We start from the raw sequence: 23206 nt of genomic DNA on the forward strand, positions 1-23206 counted from the left end.
TTAGGAAACTTAATGGTTTAAAAAGAAAGAAGAGGCCACCAATTAAGAGAACATACAAGCTAACTTTCCAATACTGGGTATTATCTACTTTCTGTAAGTTTGTATCCATCAACGGTAACACATCTTTTTATAACACAGTCCTCCTTAAATCTAAAAACTCAACTGGTACTTATAGCCAGTACATTGTGGGTCGGCATTTTCTGTAAAGCTTTTTGTTATTTATAATCTCCTAATGCATTTTAAGAACACTTTGTTCCTTCTCTCAAACTCCTTTCCTTGCTTTTGAGTACTTTTGAATTTGTAAATACTTCACCATATTTTTATTTTACCATATTATTTGCATCCTATTAAACCTTGACCAATTCTTAAAATATTAAATGAAAGAATGACTATATTTACTAATGAATACTCTAAACCCTTAAGTACAAATACTTTCATATTTCGCCCCTATAAAGCCATCAGATGTTTGAAAAGTTTGTAAACATGAATAAAAAGGTCTAGTTTTAAGAATTTAGTTATAAATGAGTGAGATCACGCCCCCATTTAATATAGTCCCAAAATGAATACCAAAACGTGTAAAATCAAAGAAAGTCCCTTAGGAGTTTGAAATTCTTCTGCTGCACAATCCTGCCTGTCTTCTTTATTCAAGAAGTTTGTAGTCATTTTCAGAAGCCACTCCAGAAGCCAACTTCTTAATCTAGATATCAGGCAAACCACTCAGGGCATAAAATACACGAAGAAAAACACCATCAGGTCGAAGAGGATGAAGAGCCAGATGTCTAACCAGTAGGAGTGTTTGGGAATCATGTTTGACCCGGACTGGGGCTGCACATCGCAGTTCTGCTCCTGCCTCCCAGCCTCGCTCAAGCCCCGCCGCTCCCGAAGACGGCCCTGTCCAACTACAGTTTCCGCGCCCACCTCCATCTCACTCTCGCCGACCCACCGCAATTCGAGCACCTCAGGATCACTATTTTGTTTAGAGTATCAGAGTGGCCTCTTAAAGAGTCTTCTTGTCTCCTGTTTCCCTGTTCCCCCGTCCATTTTCCAGAGTTTTCTTCCTTTTCAATTTTCTTCTTTCAGCTGAAAAACCTGTCGCCATTGAGTTGATTTCAACTCATAAGGACCCTATAGGACAGTAGAACTACCCCCTAGGGTTTCTAAGGCTGTAAATCTTACAGAAACAGATTGCCGCATCTTTCTCCCTTGGAGCGGCTGGTGGGTTCTAACCGTGGACCTATCAGTTAGCAGCCTAGTGCTTCACCACTGTGCCACCAGGGCTCCTTTTTAACCAAATAGAGAGTAGAATTCCATCTCTTTCTCTCTCCATATATATTTTTAAAATATTTATTACCGTATCTATCTCAATGGGTGAGTACCTACATATACACACTGAGATAAAAATGCTAATAAATATTTTTAAAATAATGGAATGGTGAGCTAGTAGAGGTATGATGTCCTAAAACTGGCACTATTTAAGAACGAAATGGTGCATACTCTGGAGACATGATGTGCTAGGCTCCTAAGATGATCCTCCTGCTGAAAACAGTCAAAATCTTAGTAAAAAGAAAAGTCATCTTCTTTAAAAAAGCATCAGTGAAACTGGCAAAAATTTGAACAATAACCAAACCAAGGATGAATGAAGTAGAGAACCATGGAGGTAAGTGAAACAACAAAGCTGGCTTTTGCCCTTAGAGTATATGACAAACCGACTGAACTTGAACCCCAGTTTTTACAGCCTTATGGGGTGGAGAGAATAGGAAATAAAGGCCAGGGTCCACCCAGGGTGAGCATTTCCCCATATATAGGTGGAACCTCAAAGGGTTACACCCTCAATGTGACAGTGAGCTCAAAGAGATAAGGTTGGGAAAGGCCTTTTAGTCTAATATAAAGATTTTGATGGGAAGATATTGGAAGGTTTTGAATAAGAGAAGAACACAATCTGACAAATTTTAAAAGAATTACTTATTCGATCTGTTTGCTGAGCAAATAAATCCCAAATGCTGGACTATACAAAGAAGAATATGGCATCAGGATTGGAGGAAGACTCATTAACAACCTGAGATACGCAAATGATACAACCCTGCTTGCTGAAAGTAAAGAGGACATGAAGTACTTACTGATGAAGATCAAAGACAACAGCCTTTAGTATGGATTGCACCTCAACACAAAGAAAACAAAAATCCTCACAACTGGACCCATAAGCAACATCATGATAAACGGATCCACAATCAACACCCATGGAAGCAGCAGTCAGGAAGTCAAATGATAGTGCATTGGGCAAATCTGCTGCAAAAGACCTCTTTTAAGTGTTAAGAAGCAAAGATATCAATTTGAGGACTATGGTGTAGCTGACCCAAGTCATGATATTTTCAATAACCTCACATGCATGTGAAAGTTGGGCAATGAGTAAGGAAGATGGAAGAAGAATTGGTGCCTTTGAATTAACGGTGTCGGCGAAGAATATTAAATATACCATGGACTGCGAGAAGAAGGAACAAATCTGTCTTGGAAAAAGTACAGCCAGAATGCTCCTTAGAAGAAAGGATGGTGAGACTTTGTCTCACATACTTTGTTCATGTTATCAGAAGGGACCAGTCCCTGGAGAAGGACATCATGCTTGGTAAAGCAGAGGGTCAGCGAAAAAGAGGAAGACCCTCAACGAGATGGATTGACACAGTGGCTGCAACAATGGGCTCAAGAATAACAACAATTGTGGGGATAGTGCAGGACCAGGCAGTGTTTCATTCTGTTGAACATAGGGTCGCTATGAGTAGGAACCAACTTGATGACACCTAAGAACAACAACTTTGGCTCCTCTATTGAGAATAGACTGAGGAACAAGGAGCAGAAGGAGTTAGGATTCTGTTGGCAATAATCCAAGTGATGTGGTTTGAAGCAGGATGGTAGTGGTGAAGGAGGTGAGAAGTGATGCCATTCTAGATATATTCTGAAGGTAGAGCCAATACGATTTACTGACAGATTGGATGTGGGTATGAGAGAAAGAGAGCAGGACTCGAAGATTTTTGGCCTAAGCAACTAAAAGGGTAGGTTTGTCATCAACCAAGAAGGGGAAGACTACAAATACAACAGGTTTGGAGGAAGAAGAGTTCAGGAATTAGCCTTGGGTGTGTTAAGTTTGCAATGTTCACTAGATATTCAAGCAGAGATGTCAAGTTGGTCACTGAATGTATGAGTATGGAGTTTAGGAGAGACATCTGTGCTAAGAGGATAGAAGACTTTTGCCCTAAACAATGATAGAGTTGCCAAAGCTGAGATGAGAAGGCTGTGGTGGGAGCAGATTTGGAGAGGTGATACTTAGGAATTCAATTTTATACATGTTAAATTTGAGATAACAGCTCCGTCAGTGGTGGGTTGCATGATGCTATGATGCTGAACAGGTTTCAACAGAGCTTCCAAACTAAGACAGACTGGGAAGAAATTCCTGGCAATCTACTTCTGAATATCAGCCAGTGGAAACCCTATGGGTCACAATGGTCTGATCCATAACCAAACATGGTAGGACGAGGCTGCGTTTTATTCCATTGTGCATGGGGGTGCCCTGAATCAGGTGATGACTCAAGGGCAGCTAACAACAACAACAACAATTAGACATCCAAGTGGAAATCTTAACCGGGCAAGTGGAAATATGAGTCAGAAGTTCAGAAGAGAGGTCCAAGCTGCAGTTAGAAATTTGGAAGCCATCGGTATATAGATAATGTTTAAATCCATGAGACAGGGTGACAATACTAAGGAACAAGTGCAGAACAGAGAACATAGGGGATCCAGAGAAGAAGCCTTAGGGTGCCTCAACATTAAGAAGTCAGGAAGGTGAGGAAGAAACAGCAAAGGAGACTGAAAATGAGCAGCCAATGAGAGGAGAAAAACCAGAAGCATACACCATGCCAGCGGCCACATGAAGAAAGCATTCTAATGAGTTATCTATTGTGTCAAAGGTTGTGATAGATTCACAGTGATGACAATACCGTCACAAGAATTGCAGGATAGTTGATGCAAGTTACTAAAGCCATTCGTCAAGTATAAAATCCTAAATCTTGTTGTTGTTGTTGTTGTTAGGTGCCATCGAGTTGGTTCCAACTCATAGCAATCCTGTGTACAACAGAATGAAACACTGCCCGGTCCTGTGCCATCCTCACAGTCTTTGCTGTTTGAGCCCATTGTTGCAGCCGCTGTGTCAAGCCATCTCCTCGAGGGTCTTCCTCTTTTTTCACTGACCCTCTACCAAGCATGATGTCTTTCTCCAGGAACTGGTCCCTCCTGATAACATGTCTAAAGTATGTGAGATGAAGTCTCACCATCCTTTCTTCTAGGGGGCATTCAGGCTGTACTTCTTCCAAGAGAGATGTGTTTGTTCTTCTGGTAGTCCATAATATATTGTCATGGTTTGAATTATGTCCCCCCAAAAAACGTGTGTATCAGTTTGGCTGGGCCATGATTCCCAGAACTGTGTGGCTGGCCTCCATTTTGTGATTGTAAATTTAGGAGCAGCATTGGCAGAAGACCAGCAGCAGCAGAGAACGTGCATCTGTAGAGAAGTGGCAACAGCAGAGAACCAACAGCAGCAGAACCAGGAGACCAGTGCCAGATGGCGCTGGAGATGACCCATGGAGCAAGGGAGCTGAGTGCCAGTACGCAGGAGGCCTCCTGGCGGAGTGGGGTGCCTCCGGGCACTTACCAGTGGAGCTGCAGAGCTTTGTAACACTTGCCCCAGAAGGGCAGATGCGGGCGTGAGTTCCGAGGAGCCAAGAGGCTAAGAAACCAGGAAACAAGCTGAAGAGACAAGGGACACGAGAAACCGAGCTGCCTCAGTCTCAAAAGGTATGGCCATGACCTCAGGGGTTTCAAAGGGTGGAGCCATGGCCTCTGGTGCTTCTAAGGGTGGAGTTGCCACTCAGATGGACTGGCAGAGTGGTGTGGCTAAAGCCAAGGGAGCAGAGCTGCTGTCCCAGTGGGCCTGGAAGGCGGAGCTGAAGACCAGGGCCAAGGGGCCTCCACTCAGAATCTGGAGAGTGTCGCCAATACCTAGAGTCTGGAGGGCAGGGCCATTGTAAAAATTGTCTCAGAGGACAGAAGATTATTTTCAAAGCCTTGACAGCTAATGTAATCTGTTCTGCTGACTTGCTTGGTGCCTGTTATCACTTCTTTCCCTCCAGTTTCTCCCATTTGTAATGGAAGTGTCTAGCTTGTGCCTGTTCTGCCATTGTACCTTTGGAAGCAGATAGCTTGCATTCTACATTTCACAGATGAAGAGAAACTTTTGGATTTTGGACTTAGAGTTAAGACTTTTGCTATGATATGATGGGGTGAATATGTTTTCCATGTTGCAAGGATGTGATTTTTGGGGGGTTAAAGGGTACAATGTCATGGTTTGAATTATGTCCCCCCAAAAATCTGTGTATCAATTTGGCTGGTCCATGATTCCCAGAATTGTGTGGTTGGCTTCCATTTTGTGGTTGTAACTTTATGTTAAAGAGGATTAGGGTGGGCTTGTAACACCACCCTTACCCAGGTCACATCCTTGATCCAATGTAAAGGGAGTTTCCCCAGGGTGTGGCCTGCACCACCTTTTACCTTACAAGAGATAAAAGGAAAGGGAAGCAAGCAGAGAATTGGGGACCTCATACCACCAAGAAAGAAGCGCCGGGAGCACAGGGTGTCCTTTGGACCGGAGGTTCCTGCGCAGAGAAGCTCCTAGTCTGGGAGAAGACTGATGATGACGAGGACCTTCCTGCGGCGCCAACAGAAGGAGAAAGCCTTTCCCTGGAGCTGACACCCTGAATTCGGACTTCTAGCCTACTGGACTGTGAGAGAATAAACTTCTCTTTGTTAAAACCATCACTTGTGGTATTTCTGTTAGAGCAGCACTAGACGACTAAGACAATATTCAATATTCTTAAAGCACCATAATTCAAAGCCATCATTTCTTCTTCAGTCTTCCTTATTCATTGTCCAGTTTTTGCATGACGCGATTGAAAATACTATGGCTTGGGTCAGGTGCACCTTAATCCTCACAGTGATATCTTTGCTTTTTAATACTTTAAAAAGGTCTTTTGCAGCAGATTTGCCCAGTGCAATATGACATTTGATTTCCTGACTGCTGCTTCCATGGGTGTTGATCGTGGATCCAAGTAAAATGAAACCCTTGACAATTTCAAATTTTTCTCTGTTTCTCATGATGTCGCTTATGAGTTCAGTCGTGAGGATTTTTGTTTTCTTTATGTTGAAGTGTAATCCATACTGAAAGCTATGGTCTTTGACCTTCATCAGTATGTGCTTAAGTCTTCTTTGCTTTCAGCTGACAGACAAGTGGTGGATCCTAAATCTAATGCTATTTTATTCTTTATGTTGAACTTTATTATTATTATTCCTGATTATTCAATGAGGTCCTCTACCCTATAAAAGTTTGGCTCAATATTTAAATATGTTCAGTCTCAACCAAAATACCCAGAGTAATTAGCAGAGAATAAAATAAGGTGACTGAACACCATGCAGAGAGTCCAAAAAGTGAGAAGATGAAAAAGCAAGGGAATTTCAGAATTCTTGTTGAAAAACTCCTCCTGATTTACCTGTTTAGCATCCACTTGATCGTGAACTTACTACCCTTTGGGAAGATTTTAACACTGAATTTCAGTAGCATTACTCTTAAAAGTGACATTAGTATCTATAAATTCAGGAAGAAATTTTTTAGGAATGCCGAGGGCATCTCTTTCCTTTCACACTCTAGAAGTCCACCCTTCTTCCCTCTCTTCTGTCCCCAGAGAATATTTTCCCAAACCAGCTTAGGGATCATGACTATGCCACCTTGACAAAAATATTCCATTACCTCTAGATGACCTTTCTTTCAGACTTGGAAATGGAGTATTTCAGCTTAGGCACTGGATGACTTTACTAGTGCTCCCTGAAAGACAAGACTGATGAATAGCATTTGAACCCTGTTTCCCTAATCCTTCAGGCTGAATTAGAGGCTCTCCAGTAAGGGTAATCCTGAATGATTCATGATGCCTGCTTCGGCACAGTCACACATCATATAAATACAAATTGACAGTTCACACACATTGGCCTCATGATGGTATTTACTTAAAATCCTCTCAACTCCACTCTCAATGGCTGCAATGGGGACAACTCTCTAAGGCTAGCAAACAAAGACGAACCAACTTGTCATATTTGGCCACCAGATTTACAGAAACACAAGAGCTTTTTGAATATTCAGTTCTCTTTTTTGGTGCCACTTGGCACCTTTCTCCCATTGGGTCAGGCAATTGGTTTGTTAGTTGACTCCAAGGATAATCCTTTAAGCAAACAAACAGAAAGGTAGTAAACTGAAACCTTGGATAACCCCTTTGGCATATATATGCTGTCCTGAAGGTTGGAATACAGCACAAAAAGAGCAAGGCTACAGATCAGTGAGAGGTGGCAAAAAATGCACTACTAACAACATGGTAAGAGAAATTTGGACCCTGAAGATACTCAAGAGAAACAAAGCCCTTATCTGTGAATGCATAAAAAGAAAAACTCATATAGAGATCCCAAGAAAATATTTAATTACTTTCCAAAAGGATTCTTGGTGATAATAATGAAAAAACAATAGGTAGATGTCAACTGTTATTGTTCTAAATTTGTTTCTTTATCACCGGCAGCCCCACTGCTTTAAAGAAAATGTCAAAAATGTAAACAGTTTTCTCTTAGAGAAACATTAAGGTCATCCACACGGGAGCATCCATTCTAACTGCTAACCCTGGACTCAGGAGGAAAAAAAAATTATCAAAGGCAGTGTATTTAAGGAAGAATGAAACAGGATTTGGAAAAGGGTGGAGTTCATGTAAATAAAAGCAGAACCAACTCAGAACTGCCTAAATACCAGCTTTTGCTCAGGCTTCTTTGGTCGTTAAACGTGGTGTGAAATAATCTTTTGAATGGTCATGGAGAGCCTTGATTTCCTTTGTGGTAGGCCCCTTATGTGTTTACTTGAAAGAACTCCCCTCTCCTTTCTGGCATTCTCTGACATTCACCCTAATGCTTCCCTCTTTCTTGTCCAGAGCATGAAGCAGCACCCTTCAGAGATTAGGGAGGAAAGAGAATGGCACAGGAGCAGATCAAGAGCTGGCAAGGCTCCAGGCAAAAGGTCTGCAAGAGAGAAGTTGCATTCTTCAGAGGTCATCTGTTTTTACCCTTTGTGTATGACCTAATTTGTTTTCTGCTGCCCTCTTCAAATTATCTCCCATATACGTATATATATATGCAAGTAGGTGTGATGTTTAGTTATTATTATTAACTGGTTACAAATTCACTTTTACCATGGCCTTATGTTGTGGATAAAATGCCACATGGACTCTACAATGTGGTTACTGTGTTCTGATGGATGTATAAATAATCCTCTGAGTGAGACTGCGACCATCGGTGTGCTCCTGGCTTCTGGTTGGTTGGATTGGCTTGTGGTTTGATTGGTCTGAAGGTGCAAATGCCCAGTCATAAGAGGATAGGTTGGATAGTAACTGTACTTGAAGGCTGTTACTAAAGTTTTGTATTTTACAGCAAACATAATAATTTTACTTTCTTTAAGTGAATATTTGACAATATTCAGTCCAAAAGAGTCTACAGATAAAATACACCAAAAGCATATGTGTTTCAGTTTTGTAAAAATAATAATAATAACTTCCCGTGGACATTTATATTGTATAGTTTGCACAGAATGAAATGGAGACATGTTCACATCCTAGAGCAGTGTGATTAGCATGCTCAAGGGTATCAGTGAAGTCTGATCTCCTAGTCTGGTAAGGCTTTTGCATATTCAAGCAGTGACCTCGTTCACCTTAAGCCACCTCAGTCATTCAACAAAATTCATTGAACAAATACCTGTGAAGCTATTATATGTCTTCATCTCCTTCTCTGCATCTTTAGTAAACCAGTCTTAACTCTTCTGTGGTCCTCATCAACCTCAAGGATGGCCCTTCACAAGGTAAAGGCTACTGCTCGGTACACAAAGCCAGTCTCCTCCTGCCCTTCCGTCTCAAAGACGTGAGCAGGCTAGTTTGTTTGTTGTAAAAATACACATAACAAGACATTTGCCAATTCAACAATTTTTACACATATCATTCAGTGATATTGATTACGTTCATCATGTTGTACAACCACCACCATTATCCTTTTCCAAATAATTCCACCACCATTGATGGAAATTAGTACCACTAAACAATGACTCCCCTTTTTCCCCTTGCCCCCCACCCCTAGCAACCACTAATAAGCTTTGGTCTCTATACATTTAGAAGCCCTGGTAGTACAGTGGTTAAGCACTCAGCTGTTAACCAAAAGGTCAACAGTTCAAACCCACCAGCCCACTCCATGGGAGAAAGATGTGGCAGTCTGCTTCTGCAAAGATTTACAGCCTTGGAAACCCTACTGGGTAGTCCTCCTCTGTCCACAGGGTCACTATGAATCAGAATTGACTCAACAGCCATGGGGTTTTTTGGGGGTCTATACTTTTGACTACTTCTTATAAGTGGAACCATACAATATCTGTCTTTCTGTGACTTATTTTGCTCAGCATAATGTTTTCAAGGTTCATCGATGTTGTGGCATGTTTCAATACTTCATTTCTCTTTATGGATGCGTAATATTCTATTGTATGTATACCACGTTTTGTTTATCTATTCATCAGTTGATAGATATTTAGGTTGTTTCTACCTTTTGGTTATTGTGAATAATGCTGAAATGAACATTAGTATATAAGGCACTTCTTCTTAAAGCTAAGGTGGGTAAATTCTCATTTATTCCTTAAAATGACCCTGAGAAAGTTTATGCAAGTATGCTTTCTGACCCAGGAGCCCTATATGGCTAATACAATACAACTGCAATTAAGCTCTACTGTAATTAACATTGGCTGTCTGGTGGCACAGTGGTTAAGAGTGGTTTGACTAACCAAAAAGTCAGCAATTCAAATCCACCAGCTACTCCTTGGAAACCCTATGAGGTAGTTCTCCTCTGTCTTATAGGGTCACTATAAGTTGGAATCGACTCAACAGCAACGGGTTTGGGTTTTGTTTTTGTTTTTGTTTTTTTCATAATTAACAAGCTGACAATTTAGCCACAACTTATTCCTGGCAAGGGATTCCATATGGCACACGAAGTATTATCTGGAGTGATCATTGATTGACCAGAAAGAAAAACTCCAAGGAAAGAAAAGATAAGAGAGTAAAAGATGACGTCTTGAAAACATTTTTAAATTGACCATGATGTTTTCCCCCTTTCCCCTCCATTAAGTTACGAAATATGAGCTAATGTTTTCAAAGTAATCAAGGGGGCCCTGCATGCAGCTAAGGATGTGCCAGAGATGGGAGAATTGCCTGTAATATTGGAAAGCATAATCACAATGAGATACCGCATCACACCCACTAGGACAGCTATTATAAGAAAAAGAGAAAATAACAAGTGTTGGTGACGATGCAGAGAAATTGGGGCCCTTGTCCGTTGCTGGTGGGAATGTAAAATAGTGGCACCACTGTGGAAAGCAGTATGGCAATTCCTCAATTAGTTCAATATACATTTAGCATATGACTCATTAAGTCTACTCCTAGATATATACCCAAAAGACTTGAAAACTGAGTGAACTAAGTCAGATACAAAAGGGCAAACATTGTGTGATCCCGTTTATATAAAATATCCAGAATAAGCAAATGCATAGAGACCAAAGTTTACTAGTGGTTACCAGGGACTGGGAGAGGGGAAAGTTGTTGCTTAAGGGGTACTGAACTTCTCTTTGGGATGACGAAAAACATGTGGAAATGAATAGTGGTGATGGTTGCATAATATGGTGAATGTAATCAATGTCACTGAAGTGTACACTTTAAAACGGTTTAAAAAGCACATTTTTTGTTATATATATTTTTTACTCCTTTTTTTTTTTTTATTTGGAAGGAATAAAAGTGAAAGCAGCAGTGAGGAACTGTAGGGAAAACGAGACCCAGAAGCTTATTATTCAAACCTGAGACGAGAAACGCTAACCCAAGGAGCTTCCTACTCATCCACCATGAGTGAGGTAACTGATAAAAAGGAGAAATTTGAGTGGCAGAGGGAATTTTGATTTTCATGGGCCATTTCCTCACTTAATGTTAGTTTTATGTACTTTTTTTCCTAGTACGTTTTTCTCACAAGGCAACTAGTAAGAGAACTGAACTAGCCACACCATTCCCATATCTCAGAGAGTCCTAAGAGTATTGGGGAAAAAAAGAGGAAGAGGGCAAGGTAGGAATAGGGTTCTTTCCATGTCTTCAACACTGAAAACACAGAACCAACAAAAATACTAAATATTTTTCTGGCTAGGATGTAGCCATGATCTTGGGGCATAGTAGACAAAATTGGTCACCTCAAACTTTTTAATAGTTTGAATCTTTAAGTTTATTTTGGAGAATCACCAACTATCACCATTCCCAAGTGTCCTTTACAATATTCTCTAATTTAATTATAGTCCTTCACTCCTAGTCATTGGGGTACTTATTTTTCATATAGGTAAAGCTTGGTACTTGGAAAAAGGGAGTAATTTGCAATTAAATAGAAAAGGACAAATAATTTTTAAAACATTACAAAATACAGAAAAAAATACCACAATGTCAGCTCATATGATATTTTACTTCCTGTATATTATGGAATATGAGTCAACCCAGCCTAGAGGTTGACCTGAATTTTGAAGTAGTTACATATATAAAGATTTGGATTTCAGCCCAAACTCAATGTATAAGTTACCCTTTTTACTGCAGCTGCTGGCCTTCAGGGCTGGGAGATCTCCAATTTCCATTAGAGAGACAGCCCTGGCAGAATCCGACACTGACTGAGGTAATAATCTCTGCCCCATCATACCTAATTAAATACAGCATGGGTGGGAATGACTGTGTGGCTAGCACACCCAGGATGGAGTTATCTGCACCAGCCAGAGTTCTTTATTGCACACCACAAACCCACTCTAACTGGCCTAAACAGAAAATTAATTTATTAAAGCCTATTAGGAAGAAGGCCTGGCAATCTACTTCTGAAAATTAGCCACTGAAAACTCCATGGATCACAACAGAACATTGTCTGAGACAGGGCTGGAAGATGAACCCCCTAGGTTGACAGGCACTCAAAATACACAGTCACGGCAACAACGAACTCAAACACACCAACGACTGTGAAGATGGTGCGGGACCAGGCAATGTCTCCTTCTGTTGTACATAGGGTCACCATAAGTCGGAGATGACTGGACAGCAACTAGCAATAATATCAGGTAGCTCACAAATGCTCTAGAAGAGCCAGGAAATCAGGCTTGAAAACTATCCAGCCAAGAACAGTACCCAAATTGCACTTGCAAACTGCTGCAGACACAATCCCAGAACACTGGACAAATGGTCAGGCATGGACGCTCTTTGGAGCATCTTCACTGTCTCCAAAGGCTCAGTGTCTTTGCCCTACCCACCGCCACTCTCTCGAGCAGAACAGATGCTGTCCCACACCACTTCCACCGAATCTCTTCTGATGTTGTGAGGCTTTCTTTGACATCCAAGTCTCCCATGTGGTTATGTTTGGCTGGTGAAATCCTAACTGAAAAGGGAGCTGAGAGGCCATCTTCTGGCTTCTACTCTGGAGAGGTGGAACTCAATGTGGGGAAAAACTAAAGTATGTATTTGTCCAAAAATATAATAAATGTCCACAAAAAAAAAATTCCATTGGGGAAAAGATTTGTTTTTATTTAAAGTCTTAAAATTATGGCTTACACACTATAATAGTCACCATAATTTAGAAAATGATACATCTAAAAAAATGGGATTATAGAGCTTAATTTTTTTTTAATTTATTTTTATTAGGTTCTAAGTTCCCAGGATAAATGAGAGTTCCATCACCCACTGGAATTGGTGGGTGGCATCTAGCCTGGGAATTGAAGGATGGCTAGAATTTCAAAAGCAGAATGGGGGGAAAATAGAACAGCCCATAAAAATAAAATGGCATAAGAGAAAATATAGAGATGAGTAAGTATGGATCATTGTCAAATGGAAACCCAGCTTACTGTGTAAACTTTCACTAAAAGCACAACAAAATATTTAAAAAAAAAAAAAAAGTCTATCATGGAAAGATATTGACAGAAAAAATATCATTACATATAAATTAAATGCATTCTTTTTTCCATAGATTCTTGTTTATCAGACCTTGCTTTCCGATTTCAAAGTAATCAATACTTATTGTAGAAAATGTGCTGTTGCTGTTGTTGTTAGGTGCCATCAAGGAACAGAAGTGTGTGTCTCACTCAGGTGCCAAATTTAAGGGAATCCCAAAAAACTCAGTAATCAAGACAAAGAATATTTTAAAGCAATTATCTTTTAAAAGTAAAAACTAATGCAAAAAATTTCATGAAGAACAATATCAAAATTTAAATAAAGACAGGACAGTTAATTTTTTCATTTTTTTTCAAATAGTCTTAACGTTGATTAGTACTGAGATTATGCCTGAGGTTAATGCCTCACTCTTCTTACCCTGGTCCCAAGCCTAAAGAAAACCATTTCTCAGCCATGAAGTAAAACCTAGTCTGCCCCAGGGAGAGAGAAGCGGGGTGGGGGTGGGAGTGGGCCGCAAAAGCAGCTCATTTCTTTCAGTCATGGGAATGTATCAGGCCCAGCAGCCCTTCCTCCCCTCACCAGAGGAGCCTTTGGGACTGACCAGATTTAGCAAGTAAAAATACAGGACACCCTGTTCAATTTGAATTCCAGATAACAATGAATACTTTTTTAGTATATCTCATGCAATATTTGAGACATACTTATACTAAAAAAAAATACTCATTGTTAATCTGAAATTCAAATTGAATTGAACATCCTGTATTTTATCTGGCAACCCTACCTCCACTCCCTTTCCACCCCTCCCCCAGAAGTCTACCCTAACCCAGGACAAGAGTTCTATCTACCCTGAGAAAGATGGTCACTCTGAAGACGAATAGCAAGAACAAAAGAAATAGAAATAACAAACGAACTCAAAGCGAGCCCAATACGGAAAGACTGTTATTGCACATTTGCTGACAAAGACGAAGGGAGATTTCCAACACAAACAAGGAAATTTAATCGCTCATTTGTAAAAGCTTCCCCTGTGCTAATTTGTTAACTGCTCATGTAGAGACACAGAACTAAGTGCATTTTATTGAGCTCCTTTTTTCTTATATATGCAAACCAAAGCAATCCCTGCTGATAAGTGCAGCTAGAGGTAGCAGAAACGGTGAAGCTAGGGCTATGCGCCCGCAGGCACACAGCAGCAGTTTTATGAATCGGTCAAGTCAATCAAATCTGGCTTCTTTTTCCCAATCAAACTGATTGTTTGGTTAACCAACTGCGTGAGTCACTTCAGTCAAAAGTTGTGTGTTTTGCCAGAGTTGTGAGGCTGTAGATTACTTCAGATCCAGGATCAACGTAGGTTTGACTGCGATGTTCGTTTTTCGTCTTTAGCCTGGTCGCTGACTCCTAGGTCTGAGGTAAAGAAAGAAAGAAAGAAACTCATTACCGTGGAGTCAATTCCGACTCATAGTGACCTTGTAGGACAGAGGCTCCATAGAGTTCCCAAGGAGCAGCTGGAGGATTCGAACTGTCGACCTTCCCATCAGCAGACATAGCTCTTAACCACTACGCCAAGGTCTGAGATAGGAATATTGGAAACCGCCAGAGGAAAGCTGCCCTCACACAAACTCTCTTTCCTGATTGTGAAGAAGGCTAAGGCAAGTTTTTCTCCCCTCCTGCACATTAGACTTGCTGTGTCATCTAGCTGAATCAGAAAGGTGGTAGGAATGGCTTTCATTTGAAAATAATAATTTTTAGATCAAGGATCTTCTTTCTGCTCACCAGTTCTGGGCCACTGCTACACATGGTATTGAGTACAATTACCGCCTGGTGAAATTTGTCTTCTGCTTCCCCAAGAATGTCTTATGTCTTTTTTATATAGATTTTAGCCACAGGTCAGCTAGAAAATAAGGCCTTTTCCTCTCTCTCTCTCTCTCTTTCTCTCATAATGTTTATTTCTCTTGCTGTTTTTGTCTATGTATTTTTTGCTACAAAATTGGACTCCATTTTTATATACAGTTTTGTATCCTCTTCACAACTTGCCCTTTTAAATTGAAAAATAAATGCTTCTCCACCTCCCTGGCCATCCAACCAAACCCATTGCCATCAAATCAGTTCCCATTCAGTGACTCTATAGGACAGAGTAGAACTGTCCCATAGAGTTTCCAAGACTCTTACCTTTACGGAAGCAGACCGTCACATCTTTCTCCCACAGACAGTCTGGTGGGTTTGCACCACTGGCCTTTTTGTTAGCAGCCAAGTGCTTAACCACTGTGCCACCAGGGCCCTTTTCCCTGGCCATAGAAAGAGAAAAATAAGGATTTATGCACTTTTTTTGTAAAGATGTTGAACAATCAACTCTTAAAATAATGCTCTAATTATCTATGTGAGATCAAATTGACCACAGCAACTTGAAAGTTTAGGTGAGAAGTTTAGGGGCGGTGAGTTTGTGTTGATGATGGTGAAACAATTTGGAAAAGGAAATTGAGGAAGTTGGCACAACTTGAAGAAGGTGACAAATGTCACTGAATTTTTTTAATTATAACGTTCTTAAAATAAAATGTTTGTATTCCATTTATTGCTAGAATCAAGGTCCTGGGCTGTAGTGTTGCCTGTGTGATCTTGGGCAAGTCAGTTCATGGCTCAGACCTTCACGTTTTCATCTGTAAATGTGAAGTAAACTATCTCTACAAACACTTCCAGGTCTATGATACTATGCTGAATAGCTGATTTTCAGTAAGTATTATCTTTGGGATGGAGCCCTGGTGGCACAGTGATTAAGCACTTGGCTACTAACCAAAAAGTCAAAGGTTCAAACCCACCATCGCTCTGCGGGAGAAAGATGTGGCAGTCTGCTTCTATAAAGATTTACTGCCTTCGAACCCCTATGGGGTAGTTCTACTCTGCCCTACAGGGTTGCTATGAGTCGGAATCGACTTGACAGCAATGAGTTATTATCTTTTGGAATCTTAAGAGATTTAGCCAATGTGGGTATTATAAAGAGAAGCAGGATCTAGGAGGACCTAGCAGAATCAAGAATCAGACTGATTTCAGACATCTCTATGTTAGTGTTGAAAGGTAGAAGACAATGGGGGTAATGCCTTGAAAAGTCTTAAGAAAAATTATTTACAACCAAAAATTTTACACAATCAATTAAGGGTGGAGACAGATTAAAGACATTTTCAGGCATATATGGTCTCAAAATATAGACCTCCAACACACACTTTCTAAGGAAGCTACCAGAGGAGGCTTTCCAACAAATGAAGTGAGGAAAACATGGAAGAAGAAGACGTGAAGACATGGGAACCAGGAAAAAAGTTCTCCAACCCAAAAATGGGGCAAAGGGAAGCCCTAAGATGAGGTGAAGGGAGATTCAAGGCTAGAGAACAATCTCCAGGTTGGCGATCAGAAGTCTGGAGGAGGGAGTTTTCAAAAACATGCATTAATGGCATACCTGATGAGTTTGAACATAATGAGAAGAGATTAAAACAAGTGGAGGAAAGTTTGAGGATTACTGATAATTTAAAAAAAAAAAAACTAGGAAAAAACAAAACAGTAACTCCAGGAAAATCTAAAAGTTTTGTAAGAAAACACGGTAATCATAGTATATCAAATGGTTCAATTGTCATTAGCATTTACGTAATAAAAATAATGTAAACACAGAATCTTGATTCAACCACATTTACTACTTAATTGTATTGGGAGAATGGGGGAGGGGAGGTGAGAAGAAATGCATGTGAGAGAGGTAATCAAAGGTAAGTGAAGTGTAGATCTGGTGAAAGAGAGTTTCATCTCCCAGAGTAGAAAGAAAACAGAAAATGCCTAATGGTAAAACATTTTTTAAATAGCACTAAAAACATATTATTTAGAGATAAAGGAACAGTTAAAACAGCTGACAGAGATTTCCTCTGAGGATCAGGAAAGTGTACGGGGGTATTGGGCAAGGGACTACCATTTTTCATAGTAAGCCTTGCAATTGAATTCTTTAAACTTTAGCGTGCATGCACAACTTTGATAAAAGAAAATCTAAAACATGGACACTCAGATGTGTTATTTTATATCTACATCATTTGGAGCCTCGGGGCAGATGTGGAGGGTGGGGAATAAGTGTAAGGAACACTGGTGGTCACTGGGGGAATACCACTAAATATTTGGTGGCAGCTCTTAGGAACATTGAAATTCCTCAAATCCACAATGAATGAAAGCTAGTTTTAGATCATCTGTCTTTAAAACCAGTAATGGCCTCTTCCCAAGCATGTTTGACGGACCATGTGCAGTACATTAAAAATAATAATAAAGCTAATCAGAGGGGCCCACAAATATTTTCACTACGTAGACCAGACCACAACATTTTTCCTATACCTACGAATGTCAGAGCAATGACCTATCAGTGGCAGGAAGCTATAATGGCATGAAGTCCAGCACAACGGCAGAAGTTGTATCTGTATTAAAATTTGTATTAATCTAGAGTCATAGGGGCAGAAAAGAAACTGCCTTCTTCTGGGAACTCAGACTAATTGAATCTGTTAGATGATTTCTGTAGTAAATTAAAATAGCTAAAATTTCTTGAGCACTTACTATGTGCCAGGAAATGTGTAAGTGCTTTGTGTACGTTAACTCCTTTCATCCTCACAGCAACCCTACAAAGTAGGTACGGCTTTTGTTCTGGTTTTAGAGATGAGAAAACTGAAATGCAGAGAGACAAGATACCTGGTTCAAAATTCCAATCACTGATAAGTAATGGAGCCAGGAGGAGGACTCAGAGGTTCTGGCTCCAGAGCCTATTCTTTTAACTGTTTTACTGTCACCCTGAGTAGCAAGGCTTCATTCTCCATTTCACCCTTGGGAGTACTAAGCAAAAACATCTCAAAGAATAGCAAAGATAGGACTGTATGGAATGAGGCATGGCTGCACAGCTCCAGTACCCTGAATGGTGCAGATTCATCATCACTGATGTTTTCTTGAGCCCGGAGCTAGCTATTTCCTTTTGGCAGCTAGACTATGTCAGTTGATAGATAGGATAAACCAAGTATCCAAATCTCCTCATGAACTCAGAGCATGACCAATACCCAACAACAGATAAGGACAGAATATAAATAGCAAAGGGAGTAACATCCTCTCAAGCCCCTATCAAAGGCCAATCCTACCCACAAGCTTGCAGAAATGGGGAAAGATGCTCCTGCCTTTCCTCACGACAGCAAACCCCCTATGTGAATGAATCCCTTAAAGCTAGTCACAACCAAGAACCAGATCCTTAAACCACAATAACAAATGCCATTTATTGAGTCCTTAACACACTCAAGGACTCTGCTAGGCATTATTACTGCCATTTCCAGACAGGAAAACTGAGGGTCTCAAAGGATAAGTAACTCACCCAAGTCCATGCAGTTATTAACTGGCAGAGTGAGAATACAACCCCAAACTGTCTCATTCCAAAGCTTTCTGCCTTTTAAAAACATTGAAGAAAAAATGATGGTTCAAAGTTGAGAATCCAACAGGAAAGAATCCAGAAGTTCTTCTTGGAGGATAATAAGGATTGCTGTGCCTCTAAACCTCAGAGCAATCAGAAAAGTATTATTTTAGCCTTTTGTTGTTGTCATTGCTGTTGTTGTTAAAAGATGAGAAAATGGAGTCTCAGTAAGTTTAGGTTATTTGCTTCAAATTAAGCTGATAGTAAGTGACAGATAGAAGTGGAAGACTGTGGGATTCATGTTCTATCTTTATGACCTCCTAACTGACCTCTGGAGCCCTGGTAGCATAGTGGTTAAGAGCTACAGCTGCTAACTGAAAGGTCGGTGGTTTGAATCTATCAGCTGCTCATTGGAAACCCCATGGGGCAGTTCTACTCTGTCCTATAGGCTTGCTATGAGGTGGAATCAAATCGATGGCAACAAGTTTGGTTTGTTTGTTTTTAAACTGACTTCTGCACTTGAGAAGGTTGGTTTTCCAGGTGCAGTTTCAGATATGTCCTTAGCAATCACTAGAAAAAGGTCCATTTTTCAATTCAGACTACATTTACTCAAGAGTGGTCAGGGTAAGTCTGTTTTCTAGCATGCACTGCAAGAAAAGGAAGGGTTACAGGCAAAATCCCCATATATGCTTAACAACTCAAGGAAAGGAAAAGAAGGGGAGGGGAGGGGAGGGGGAAAATTTGAGAAAAAGATGAGAAGAGAAAGAGGGGGAAAGCCATTCAACAATCAAAGGTTACACTTCTAGTCCTAATGAGCTAAACAGTGAACATCTTTCCTCCCCTACAAAGGCTTCTGGGGCCATCAATCCGATAGTGTACTGCAATTTTTGTCCCCTCTAAACTTTGCCAGCAGTTTAGGTCTTCCTCTTTCCTTTGGTGCTCAGTACATGTGCTGCCATCTGTCCTTGCTTTGACTCTTTACCTTTCCTTGTGAGAGCCTTACCACCCCAAGAGGCACTGGGAGGGCTAGGACCTTGTTCTATCCTTCTTTGCGTCCCACGGTGCCATTACATAGCACAAGGCTATGTACACTCTGGGAATCTGATAAATATTTGTTGGGTAAATAAATTCTTATGGGAAGAGAGAAGAACTGGATGACAGAAAATGTGGGTGCTTCAGAGAAAATTCAGCTCAAGTACTTAAAAAGCATAGAGTAGCACATCTGCTCAATTTGCTGTCTTCCATAACACAGCTAAAGAGATTGCTCTCTTTAGTAATGAGGGTAACTGATAGAAGGGAAAACTCACTCTATAATCTTATATTTAAGAATCAAGCTTTACAGGCTTTTCTATTTCAGTCAATGAACAAAAAAAAAAACCTTCTGTTTCTGATATTTTGCCCATCTATCCACCACACCAAGGAGCCCCGGTGGCACGGTGATAAAGCGCTGGGCTGCTAACCTAAAGGTCGATGATTAAGCCGCGCTGTGGGAAAAAGCTGTGGCAGTCTGCTTCTGTAAAGATTTACAGCCTTGGAAACCCTGTGGAGCATTTCAACTCCATCCTATAGGGTCGCTGTGAGTCAGAATCGACTGGACAGCAGTGAGTTTGGTTTGGGGTTTGATCTACCCCACCAGAGTGCTGTAGGGATTGAATGGGTAAACGTTTGCAAGCACTCTGAGTTGTAGCATGAGCTGCACCACATGACTGAGGCACTTCATCAAGAATCAACAATAACAGCAATGACTCGCGTTTGATTACAAAAAGAATTGGGTTGCTTTTTTCCCCCTGAGTTTTAAGCAGGACAGGACTAATGGAGCATCTGCCAACAAATGAAAAGGGCTTTCAAAAAAACACATAGCTGGGACCTCAACAGAAGGACCGCCCTCACAGAAAAAAACATAGAGAGGTTACAACAGCTACAAGCGCAACTCTATGCAGCTGCAAGTAACTTCTAAATATGCTTCAGCCTGTGACAGGATACTAACAGGCATTTCTTCACAATCCCGTTCTCTATAGCAGAATAAAGGTGAATTTAATGATCTTTCAATAATCCCTATTGCTGTAGGATTTTAGACTATCTAGTATTTCTCCACATCAATTTACTCCCAAATAGTTAATTGTTACATCGGGGATTGAAGGGGAATTGTCTTCTTGCTCTGTATTTTTTCTCAACACCCCCACCAAAACAAAGCAGAAAACAGCTACACCATCAGAGCCCATGACACTGAGGGGCCAGCATGGGCTCATTAGAGCCACATGTGGCCACCGACGAGGCACAGCCAAGGCTTATACGCACCAGCTCAGAGCCCAGACGCTAAAAACATCTTCAGGCTTCGTTGCTAATCTGAATGTTCTGTCTTCTTTGAGTTCCTTCCAGACTGCCAATCGACTGTGCCTGCTCGTCTGGGACCTGTCTGCTGGAATCATGACTTCCCAACCCAAGGCCCCCCCCAGGCTGATAGGCACCATTGTGAAAGTCAATAGAGGGCTGGCCCTTTATTCATTAAAAAATGTAGACCTCGACCTGACATGCATTTTTGGTTTCAGCTTCTGGTGACAGGCTGCCAGCAAGTTCCAAAGTTTCACTTCCACTGGTTAACTTCTAAGTCCTCTTCCTGAAATTAAAATATTCCTTGCTGATTTTATGGATTACAGTCAAAAATCAGGTGAATTAAAGATGGAAAAGAGATGTTGACAGGTCACACTTCTCTCAGAGTCCAAGTAGATTTCAAAACCATCATGCCAATTAGTAGATTCTCTGGATCCAGGCTGCGAAAGAAATCAGAGCAGTACACCCCATGGGAATATGCCTCAAAAGTGGTCATGCCACCAGCTACATGAAGTTTGCTCCAGGCTTCCTATCATCACATTCCCTTAGCACCACCTGTTCAGGACAGTCTTCAGTGGGTATGGGATGGGAGAAACTTCTGTAAGTCCAACACCTGTGTTTGCTTAGCCTAGACTCATGATTCTCAAGCTTGATACTGACATAGTCTGGAGGGTCACCTAATACCTTGATCTTTCATAATATTCCCTCCAAATAAAAATCTCAAAACTTTCAGGAGGTTACCCATTCATTCATAGTTTTTAATTTTACGATTATATTTTTTATGCAAAGAGTTTTGAAAGAAGCTAAATAGCAATGATAGAGAACACAACCTCCAAAATGAAGTTAGTCCACCACTGGGTGGATATCAGGTGAATTGGAAAGAGAGTCAGAGCATGGCTCATAAAGGATGAGCTTCGCCATTGGGGGGAGCATCATTAGCCCAACAATTGTATTTTGAGTACCTACTAAATGCATGACACTGAGGAACCTAACACATTTCAGGCCTTCAAAGCTTAAAGTTCAGTACAGGAGATATAACCGTTTATATTAATTATTATAACACATGAGAGAATATTATAATTACCACAGAAGAGATACAGAAAAATGGAGTGGGCATTCAGAAGAGGAAGCAATGATATGTTGCCTAGAGAATATTTCTACAAGCTTAGAGACATTTATAAAGCTTGTTTCTAAAGCTTGATATAAGCCAACTCTGAGTCTCCATAGACTCAAACTCAAAAAGAACAGTAGAGTTCTGGCAAAACATAGCCTTGCCTTCAGATGTACTTCTCAGGCCCTACCTCCTCAGCTGCAAAGATGGCAATATCAAATCTCCCTAAAATTATATTGGAACAACATACTCCCCTTGCCCAAACCCCTGCTCTTTGTAAAATAAATAAATATATGATTAATAAAAACCACTTCCTGAGCCTCAGATATGGTGACGCTGAAGCATGCTGTCATAGAAAATGATGGGATCTGCTTCCCTGGAGGTTTTTCAGAAAGGCAGCTATAGTCATTTTTCTCAAATGTCTTGATATGGAAGCAGAGACCTTATTTCCAGTCTCTGGGCAAACCTCAATCTCAGTTTTGCCATCAGTCAAGGGTGATCTCTGAGGGCCTTTCCAGCTCTAACATTTTGGTTCCTTCACTCTAAATTCCTGTACAAAAGACCTTGCAGACTTAATATTCCACAAAGCTTAGAGATCATTGCCGCTAAACCTCAAACTACTATTGGAAAGCAAATGAAAAGAAGTACAGGGGAAAATAACTACTCGCTCAAGAAATACTTACAAAATTCAGAACCATCTCTTAGCTACAATATGAAACAAGAAAAAGTTAAGCAGAGTGGGGGTGGGGGGCATTTTTCAGGACTCTTTTGCCCATCCCTAATTGCAACATCCATTGGCTTCTCCCTAAAAGCATTGCAACACTGGACTGCTGAAACTGACCTAGTTTGTGTTTGTTTCTTTAACTCTTTCCTGCCTTGCGGTACATACAGCGGCCATGAACTTTTTCAGCCTCTGAGGTTTATTGGTAAGCTGCTGTACCACCGACAGGGTGTGCTGCCACAAGGCAGGGGCCTTTATGTCTGTTTGAAACTGAGGAAATGGGCGTGTGCCACAAATTGCTGTTTTTAAGGGGTACTATATGAGATGTCTGAATTTTCGGTAGGAAAAATAGAAATTTTGAAAATTTTTATTTGTTACACATCTGTACCAATAGGCTTCAGTGTGGATTCTAGGGTATAATTAGTAGTACTTCATATGTGCTACTAAACACTTAGGGTAGGCTTGTGGGAGGGGGCAAGAAAAAAAAAATCCATGCTCCCTATCAAAAATTCAGACACACTCAATGATTCAGCATGCTTCCGTTAATGAAAACA

At 40.7% G+C, this 23206-nt stretch overlaps 1 protein-coding gene across 1 annotated transcript; it reads right to left on the minus strand.

The window, feature by feature from the left end:
• Positions 1-717: 717 nt before the first annotated feature.
• LOC101353755 (uncharacterized protein C4orf3-like) lies at positions 718-924 on the minus strand. The gene has a single exon (XM_004379698.1). The coding sequence runs from the start codon at positions 922-924 to the stop codon at positions 718-720; it is 207 nt and encodes a 68-aa protein (XP_004379755.1).
• Positions 925-23206: the final 22282 nt, after the last annotated feature.

This window comes from Trichechus manatus, unplaced genomic scaffold, assembly GCF_000243295.1.
Source record: "Trichechus manatus latirostris isolate Lorelei unplaced genomic scaffold, TriManLat1.0 scaffold00067, whole genome shotgun sequence".
In the NCBI taxonomy this organism is placed as follows: domain Eukaryota; kingdom Metazoa; phylum Chordata; class Mammalia; order Sirenia; family Trichechidae; genus Trichechus; species Trichechus manatus.

What these genes read in the sequence shown, in the direction of transcription:
- LOC101353755 (XM_004379698.1), bottom strand. Translation starts at nt 924, where the DNA reads ATGGAGGTGGGCGCGGAAACTGTAGTTGGACAGGGCCGTCTTCGGGAG.